This window comes from Salarias fasciatus, chromosome 5 (assembly GCF_902148845.1).
Source record: "Salarias fasciatus chromosome 5, fSalaFa1.1, whole genome shotgun sequence".
In the NCBI taxonomy this organism is placed as follows: Eukaryota; Metazoa; Chordata; class Actinopteri; order Blenniiformes; family Blenniidae; genus Salarias; species Salarias fasciatus.
Genome location: NC_043749.1, coordinates 6273217 through 6282475, shown reverse-complemented (window position 1 = coordinate 6282475; position 9259 = coordinate 6273217). Strand labels below are relative to the sequence as shown.

At 46.7% G+C, this 9259-nt stretch overlaps 2 protein-coding genes across 2 annotated transcripts; one reads left to right on the top strand and one right to left on the bottom strand.

The window, feature by feature from the left end:
• The first annotated feature begins 1130 nt into the window (after positions 1–1130).
• Positions 1131–5718, top strand: LOC115388187 (netrin-4). The gene is made up of 10 exons (XM_030091148.1): positions 1131–1616; positions 2026–2486; positions 2565–2843; positions 3144–3270; positions 3751–3939; positions 4187–4403; positions 4495–4622; positions 4690–4758; positions 4846–5016; positions 5184–5718. Exons 1-10 carry the CDS (start codon positions 1526–1528, stop codon positions 5318–5320), a joined length of 1869 nt encoding a protein of 622 aa, XP_029947008.1. The 5' UTR covers positions 1131–1525; the 3' UTR covers positions 5321–5718.
• chchd4a (coiled-coil-helix-coiled-coil-helix domain containing 4a) lies at positions 5623–8483 on the bottom strand. Its single transcript, XM_030091152.1, has 3 exons — positions 8314–8483; positions 7556–7654; positions 5623–7302 (listed from the first exon to the last, which is right to left on the bottom strand). Exons 1-3 carry the CDS (start codon positions 8333–8335, stop codon positions 6938–6940), a joined length of 486 nt encoding a protein of 161 aa, XP_029947012.1. The 5' UTR covers positions 8336–8483; the 3' UTR covers positions 5623–6937.
• Between the last annotated feature and the right edge of the window lie 776 nt (positions 8484–9259).

The window sequence follows — 9259 nt, the reverse complement described above, 5'->3', positions numbered from 1 at the left end:
TACCCGTTAAACCGGCTCCATGAACACACAGGTGTAAAGATGTGAATCTCATTTCAGTGTTTCAGAGATACAATCTGATGTGAGAGATATAGCAGGACGAATTACCACAATACAGGCTCACTGTGTGAGCAGATTTCTGCGTACTCCTAAAACAAAATCATATGGTATTTTGTCAGAATGAGGACGGCACACATCACAGCATCACCAGTCCGTGGCAGTCAGTCTGAAGTATTTCTGTCTTGATCTCCTGGGGAAAAGCAAACAGGCAGGGCTGTGAACGATTTGTATGGCACTGAGGACGTTTATGGAAACCAATCCGATTCTGTGTGTCCATTCCAATTTTCTGAGCCTCCCGTATTTGAAGTTAAGCTATAAAACTGAAAAGACATTGTGTTTACTCTTTCAACTCGGGGAGCATGTGTGTGCCAGGGAAGAAAAACACATCGAGCTCAGGAAAGGACTGGATGTTTCCTTTGCTTGAAAAGAATGTATAAAGAAGGACTGCCATGTATCAGAGCATGTGAGTTCATTATCCTGCGTTAAAACGAAGAATGACAGTAATCTATCCAGGCAGGCTGCAGAAAACATCTTGTTTTTCTTTGTCTCATTTGCATGATATCCCAAGCTGCCACATTCTCTCTTTTTTTCTGTGCCACAATGCCCATCAAGCTGCAAATAGCCCCGCAGACTATTTCTGTCTCCCAGCTCAGGTTTCTCACCGCCAGACTTCAAAGTAACTCGGAATGACTGCATCTCGAAACCAGGAGGGCAGAAACAGACAAACTAATGCCTCGGCCCTGGTTAATGGAGGGACCTGGTTCAGCTGCTATGCGGCTGGTTTACATTAACTGAGGTGACGAGCCCGCGCGCCAGCCGCAAACCTGTCCTCTTGCGCGCGCGACCTCTGGAGGAGTCACCATGCATGAATGACTGGGACATTGGACTCAAAGGCACCATCTCAACCCCAGGAATTCTTTTTTTTTTTTTTTTTTTTAGTGGCTGTAGAGCAGAGCATCCGCACAGTGTGATAACGCATCCGCGTGTGCGTGTGGGCGGAGGGGAGCGGTGGATAAATACAGCGCGCTCTCTCTCCTGCGCGTAAACGCTAAACGGCTGTGGACCAGGTTTGGCACACAGAGATCTGACGTTCAACGATTTCTTTAACATGAATGGATTCTGAAAACTGGGGGGGAGATAAACGGACTTTATAAACATTTGGGTTTTTTAAGCAGCTACTTGAAACCAAGAGGAATTAAACGATTTACATTTTTAATTTTGTTTTTGTTTTTTTTTTCTTTTCACTTGGCCCAGAACTCACACTCTTCTCTTCCTCAAGCTCTCCACTGAGGATGTTTTGAAGTTCAATTGGCGACTTTATCCCGGAGAGGAAATCAGGGGAAATGGGTTCACGTTGCCACTTTGCGCATTGCGTAATTGGCAGAGAAGTGCGCTTACTTCCTAAACAGGAGACGCGGAATGTTGGGACTGATCTGGAGACGCTCGCCGCTCAGTAAACGTCGTGAGGATGGCGGGGATCGCTGTGCTCCGGACAGGTGGACGTGGGATGCTGCTGACGCTCGCGTGGCTCCTTCTCTCCCTGGCGCGGAGCGGAGCAGGTGAGGCGCGCGCGTTTGTGACAATGCAGTTTTTTTTTTTCCCCCTTAATCAGTTCGATTCGAGGGAGACTAAACGCAGCTCGTGCCTGCACTCTAAAAGGAAAAGTAATGCTGCTGGTCGCTGCCGAATCGCGTGGCTGTGGCTGTCTCGTGTCGTGCGTGTTACCATCACATGTAACCTGAGAGCCTCTCCGCCGTCCAATGGGGGAAGCGCAGGTTCCAGCAGCATCAGTGGAACGTTGCTCGGGCAAATTAAAAATTCATGTGGAAACACAATGGAGCATGTGTTTGGTTTTGTAATTGATTTCAGTGTCGTTCCTTTGTGAAAGTCTTTCTGCCTGCAGAACTGAAGGAACTGAAATCATCGTTGTGTCATGTACCAGCTCATGTACGCCCGACTTTCCTTCAGTTTCTAGATGTGTGGACCATGCCTGCAGCCCCCCCATTGGGAACCTGGCCAGCGGCAGGACTCTGTCCACCCTCTCAAGATGCCGGACGAGCCCCTCTGTGACCCAGAAGCGATGCCCCGAGGACACACACCCACCCGCTCACATGACGGACGACTCCTTCTCACATCCGGATACCTGGTGGGCATCACGTGGCGATCCGGCCGCGCGGGAACACCGGGACGAAATACGGCTGGACCTAGAAACACAGTTCTGCCTCTCTCATGTGGTTTTAGTATTCAGGTCGCCCCGGCCTGCTGCTATGGCCGTCGACCGTTCAGTTGACTTTGGAAAGACTTGGGAAACCGTCAAGGTCTTTGCACACAACTGCAGCGTGGAATTTGGATTGTCTGATGACTTTAACCAGCCCGGATCTCTGTGTACGTCCCGTTACAGCGGTGCTGCGCAGTGCACCCGAGGGGAGGTGAGAGGACACACAAAACGACGCCATTCTTCATTCATTTGGTTCTGTACTTTTAAAGATCTCCTTTTCTCATTCTAGGTGATATTACGCATTCTTGACCCGAGCACTGCTGAGGCGCTCGACCCCTACAGTCCAGAGGCCCTCGCTCGAATGACGCTCACAAATCTCCGCATCAGACTCCTAAAAGCTCAGGCCTGTCCTGCTTCTCTGACCCCCACATCCAGCACAGGAAGCACAGACTCGGCACCTTATGCTGTCTACACCTTACTGGTCAGAGGGACGTGCCTCTGCCATGGACACGCTGAGCACTGTGTGGCCTCCAACAGCAGCCGGGACAGCAGCCAGGACCGTAACATGGTGAGCAGCTCATCCTGTGTGTTTATGCGTTTGTGTCGTGGAAAAGCAGCCAGAAAACTGTTATAGAAAGCTTGCCAGGCCTGTGTTGAATCACAGACTCGTATAACATACGGATGTCAGGTCCAGATGTAAAACGCACTTACTGGGAAGCGGATCGGCAGTTCAGAGGCTTAAAATAGCTTGACTTACACTTTCCACTGACTTCCAGGAGGGATTTTATGGCGGTCTCTCCATGCCAGGTGTCTGTGAAGTGTGTTATCAGAGCTGAAGTAACTAAGCCGTCCCAGATGTGTCTTCCAGGTGTTGGGTCGGTGTCTGTGCGCTCACCACACAGCTGGGGATCACTGCGAGAGATGCGCCGCGCTCTACAACGATCGTCCCTGGAGGCCTGCCAATGGCAGCAGTGGGGAGTCGAACCCGTGCCAGAGTGAGGGACCACCAACGAAAACACACGACCGTTACATCACTCAGTGATCGTCTGTCAAACGGAAACGACGAGGGGCTCAAACCTAACCGATCCATTCTGACCTGGATTCTTTCTTTCCTCATCATTATTGCCAGGAATAACATATAAAGTAACACAGCAACAGTTACAGAGATCTCATGACTTGTTACTTTTCTGGTCCAGGAAATGAGCTGCAGAGCGACTGACCACACTGACTGTTGTAATTAATCCTACATGAAGCGTTTTTCTTAACGCTCACTATTTTATTCATCTCTTTTCTTTCTTTTACAACTGCAGGAATTCCTTAATAATGCTGAAGTAAGGAAATTAAAACATGCCCTTTACAAAAAAGCAAACTACCTGTTTTCAGTCACTAGTAAAGTAATGTATCTCTGTGTCACTGCTCTTCATAGCCAGCACTGCTCATCCTCCATGTTCCATGCCTCTCGGCCGTGTCTCCAGGGTGCGAGTGCCACGGCCACGCCGACAGCTGTCACTTCTCTCAGCGGGCGTGGCTTTCCTCTGGAGGTACCAGCGGGGGCGTCTGTGACAACTGCCGACACAACACCGTGGGCCGCAGGTGCCACCGCTGTCAGCACGGCTACCACCGCCACCCGTCGATGGCCCTCAGCTCCCCTCACGCCTGCACACGTAAGATCTGCATGAGCTGCTGTGGTTTTGGCCGGGGGAGTTTGTTTTTTCAGACTAAACTGATTGAAAGTAAAAGATAGTCAGGGATACTTTGTCCTTGGGGGGGTAGTCTCAGCCTTTAATGTTTGTTATATTAAAGTGTCAGAAGAAATGGAAAGCAAGCAGCAGCAGAGTTCTCCTCTCTGTTGTAGCTCCATCTGCTGGCGCTGGGTGAACCCACCCAATCACAGACTGGTTTGTGTTGCAGGGTGCTGGTGTGACCCCCGTGGCTCCTTGCCTCCCCCGCTGGGAGAGCAGGGGCCTTGGTGCCACCCCCGCAGCGGCCAGTGCCACTGTAAACCCGGCGTGGGGGGAACAAGCTGCAGCCACTGCCTGCCTGCTTACTGGGGCTTCGGAGAGGAGGGCTGCAGACCGTGTGCCTGCTCTCATGGATGTGATCCAACCACTGGGCTTTGTCTCAACAGGTAGACTGATCAGAGGCCAGATTTAACAGCACTGATGACAGAATCAGAGCTGTGAGACTTTATGATAAATATTTCATTTCTCCTTTTTCAGCTACTCAAATAATCAAGTTTTAAATGTGCCCATCGGTGGAAAAATCCCTGATCTGGATCATATGTTCCCAATGGAAGAGGAGGTGCAGTGGTCAAAGGAGCTTGCAGTGTCTGCTCTGCATTACACAGGTGAGATTTATCAGCACTGTCAGATCGTCGTGTTGCTCTCAGATCATAACCGCCCATCTGTGCACAGGGAAATGCAGCTGCAAAGAGAAAAAGCTGAGGAGTTTTTCTGACTTCTGCAAGACTAAGCATGATTATGGTAAGAACCTTAATCTGGTTTTAAAGAAGTTGTGCTTCACAGTGCAGTGAGTAGCTTCGGTCTTGCTTTCCTTGTGGCTCACAACAGCGATAAAGGTGAGCGTGCTGTCAGCTCACGACAAAGGCAGCCATGCAGAGGTGCTGGTCAAAGTCCGCAAGGTCCTGCTTTCAGGCCGGGTGCCGCTCCACCTGGGGACCATCAGCATCTACCCTCTGTCCTGGACCAGCCGCGGCTGCACCTGTCCTGTACTAAACCCAGGTGAGAACATGAAGTCCGGCACCAGCTGTACGAGTCCATGAGCAATAAAATGTTCTTTTTGAAATGTGGATGACTTCCAAAAAATCCCTCAAAAGAATTACTTTAGCATTAAAGAAATTTAAAGATAGGGAACTCATGAGACAGGTTTCATTCTTTTATTCAACCAGGAATGGAGTACCTGCTTGCTGGTCCGGAGGAGCCTGGAACAGGCAGATTGCTGGTCACCCTGCAGAGCGTAGTGGTTCCATGGACCCCTCGGTTAGGTTTGTTTATATCAGAGGGACTGAGGAACGGATGCCCCTGACTCATGAAGAGGAGTCTTCGCAGGATGTCGCAATTACTCCCGAGTCAGTGAATACTTCAGAAAAAGGACTGAAAATCACTGTGATCAGGAAGGAGAGACTCCAGGGGTTAAACTCACAATGGGACAGTCACCAGACACGTGAAGCACAACAGACTGGATGTCTTAATTCACAGAACAGTCCAAATTCCAGATATCACACGAACATCATTACAAGTTGGTAAAAATTCTGCAGTTAAGCCTCAAGTCTAAAAGATTAAGAAATATTTTATTTTTTTAATGTGGAATTGTTTAAGTTCTGGTTCCTCAACACCTGCAGCTCACATCCATTCAAGGCCAGTTGTTCCATTGTATTCATCCACCTGTCATCTCACTTACGCCGACTAATAAATATAAACCTGACATCAGAACATTTGTTTGTCTTCAAAACCAAAGAACGGACACTGTACATTTGACTCTTTTAATCTGAACTTCAGAGTAAAACCATCAAGTTCATCAACACCTGAATGAAACAGTGATGTGACCACAGCCTCCGACTGAAGCCCTCCGACGGCATCAACATGTACGCAGTCACGTGTGGACAAGAAACGCCTTTTATTACGTTACTGAACAAAACCAATGTTCATACGGCGATAGATGTAAAGACCCTGAAGTTTTTTTCCCCCCCAAATGTCAGCAAGTACAGAATCATCAAGATTTATAAACTGCACAGATGTTTCCACAGCAGCTTTGCTTTTTTTTTGAAGGAATCCAGACTGATTCTTTATGAGGTAAAAAAAATAGCAGAAAAGCCCAAATTAAACATCAGTGATTACAGTATGGGTTTTTGATCAGCATTAAGTTTACCTGCATCTATTAAAGGGGGAGTTTGGATGCTGTGAAGTGGAATTGCAGTGGTTAGAAAACATCGTGCAGAGTCAGCAAATCTTTTAAACAAACAGGTATGTACCGCAAGAAAGCAATATCTGGAAAAAGGTCATTCACCAAGAACACAACCTTCTTTGATGCTACCTTGAAGACTAATCACATGGTTTTGAGTCCTTTTTTCTTGTTTTTGAAGCGGGCCTCTTTCTAGGTGAGGTAACTTGATTTTGTTGCCGACTTTGCCCACAACCCGTCATTGCCTAACCATGTTGGAACAGCTGGCTGCTTCTCTAACCTCAGGACATGCTGACCCACATCTGCAGCAGGTCGTACACATTCAACTCCACTTCAAGCAACGCAACCTCTCCCCCGTTACAAAACCACACGCAGAAAGTTCAAACAAGTCTTCTATACGTGACACAAGAACAAGCAGCAAATTAAGTTTCTATTGCATAAAGGTGAGTCTATCATCTACTGGTCCTGCAGCAAAACTGCTGGGCCCACAGTCAGTAGACACGATTCATTACTGATTCTTAAGTGCACAAACAAAGCAGCTCATAATGTTGTACAAGTGCTGTGTCTGTCTGCGAGTCTCCCTCTGATGGCCTTCATTCGGTTCATGTCAGTGTCAGAGCAGTGTCGCTGAGCTCTCTCCGGTGGCTTCAGCAGGAGGAGACCAATCGGAGCTCTGCACGGAGAGTCATTTATGCTGGGCAGTACTTGGACAAATACGACATGAACCAGTGAGTGACGACTTTAGCTGGCAGTCTGGCCGTCTGTGGCTGAGGAGCTGTCAGGCGTGGCCGCAGAAGGAGCCGGAGACGGTTCACTCTCGGGCGGTAAGGCAGAACTGTCAGGTGGGGCGGCGGAGGTCGGAGCAGAGTCGGACTCCTGCTGAGTGGCGACGTCTTTGTCTTCCTCCTGGGGGTAGAGCTCGGGGTACTTCTGCATGCATTCCTGCATGTTACGGAAGTTTTCAATGCAATCGGAGCCCTTCACCTCTTCTTTACTGTAGTGGAAACACGAAAAGGCCTCCTTGAACTGAGAGCCACATGGTCCACTGGCCATGCCTCCCAGACACGGGCAGTTCCAGTTTATGTCTCCATTGGGCAGGATCAGACCTGTAGCAGACACACAATTATCAATAAACAGACTAATAAAATATCCACTCTTGACTTATTGATAAAATGCTGATTAAGAACTGACTTTGAGAATTATTTTAATAGATAATAAAGACACTACTGAGCTTAACTTTAAAAAAAAAACACTACCTAAATCTTCTAAAGTTTTTAAATGACTTAATGACCATAGAAAATAAGTGGAGCTAGACCTTGGGGGACCGTTTAAAGGACAGTTCAGAGGCGAAGCACTCACCCTGCTCTTCGTAAGGATCATCGGGGTCATCTGCTACTAGCTCGGCATTGCTGGGTGCCTCGTGGTCTTCTTTGGTAACAAATATGATGCGATCTTTTCCTTCAGTGACGACAAAAGATAAAGTGATTAGGTTCCACTCATAACAAATGTGTTATGTGATATGAAAAACCCATTTTTCTTTAGTTTCTTTAAAATAGCAGCTATGCGTGCGGCTGGTACGTCTGGCTGCCTGAGGTCCCTGGAGGACACCGTACAGCTCTTAAACTCTCAAAGTAGCATTAACACGGTCACAGCCCCCTAAAACTTCACACGCATAGTCTGCCAACATGTCAGCAGACACAAAGAGATTGGAAATTAAGTATTAAATACTATTATACACCTGTCTTCCTCTCCGCTAGAGGCTGGACGCTGAAATGTGTCAGTTTCCGGTGTTACGGAGGAACTAGTTTCCCTGTTAACAGATGAACGACTTCCTTCATAGTCCGTAGTTGTTGCAAATGTTAAAAAAAATCGACTCTCAAAACGTATCACCATTTGAAATGTTATTGTAAACAGCATTCATTGAGACATCTACAGATCCCTGTCGGGGTTTTATAGCCTTCTGTTACTAACAGTAACGATGGACGCTGGAGGAAGTCGGTCACCAGATAACAAGGACACCAGTTGAAACGAAACGCTGTCTGTTAGCTTAGCATTATAGCTGCGCGGTGACTTTGCTCAGCCGCAAGCACAAATCAAATATGAAAGAAGATTTTTACCCTCCTGCCTGCAGTACGACATGTCTGCTGCTCAGTCTGAACGTCAGACCCAACGTCCGCCACGAGAAACGACCAGTGCGCGAGATCTTTTTATCTACCGGGGAGATTTCATCTGATAGTCCAGCCGGCGTCCCAGTCCTCCGTTACATCCCTCTGACCTGCACGCGGGCGCACAGTCATGACGTCACCGCACGAGCGTAACCATTTATTTTTTAGAAATAAAAAAATAAACTTTCCAAGTTTTTCAAATACATTTTTTTCAGAGTGAGTACAGAAAAATGCAATTTTAAAATTAATTATTAACAATGTGTTACCCAGTTATTTTCTCGTTTTATTTTAAATCTCGACACTCTGCTAACGCAATTTTGCATAAAAAAATCATCTGAAATTCATCTCAGACTACCATTCAAAATGACGCTTGAAGAACATCCAGTCATTTCAGTTAAGTTCCTAAATTGTAGTACCACTGTGCACCGTACAGGACCCCTCACTGTCCTTTTATTTTCTTAAAAGATCTTAAAAGACATTTTTATACCTTGATTTTAATAATTTTATTCCTTCCTCGGCTTGAGACTTCGCTCCTGTTTTTACTGTTTGTATTTTCTTGCTCTTACTGTATGTTATTATGACTATGTGCAGTACTTCATGCCAACAGTAGTTTTAAAACTGCTTTAGAAATGAAATTGAATTGAAATTTACCAAGTTTAAAGGCACCCGATCACAAAGAGGTGTTAAGGAAAAGCAAAAAAAGTGTGTGGTGACCCGAAATTATGAAAACAGTCCAAAAGATGGGAATATAGACTGTTGACTGAGATTATCTTCACTAAGGTTTTGTTTCTTTTATTCATCGTGTTTCTAGTATTGATCTTGTTTTTGATCAACCTGTCACCAAATTCTAAAATCACAGCATGTTATCTGAATGTACTCAGTGCAAAGTGAGATCACT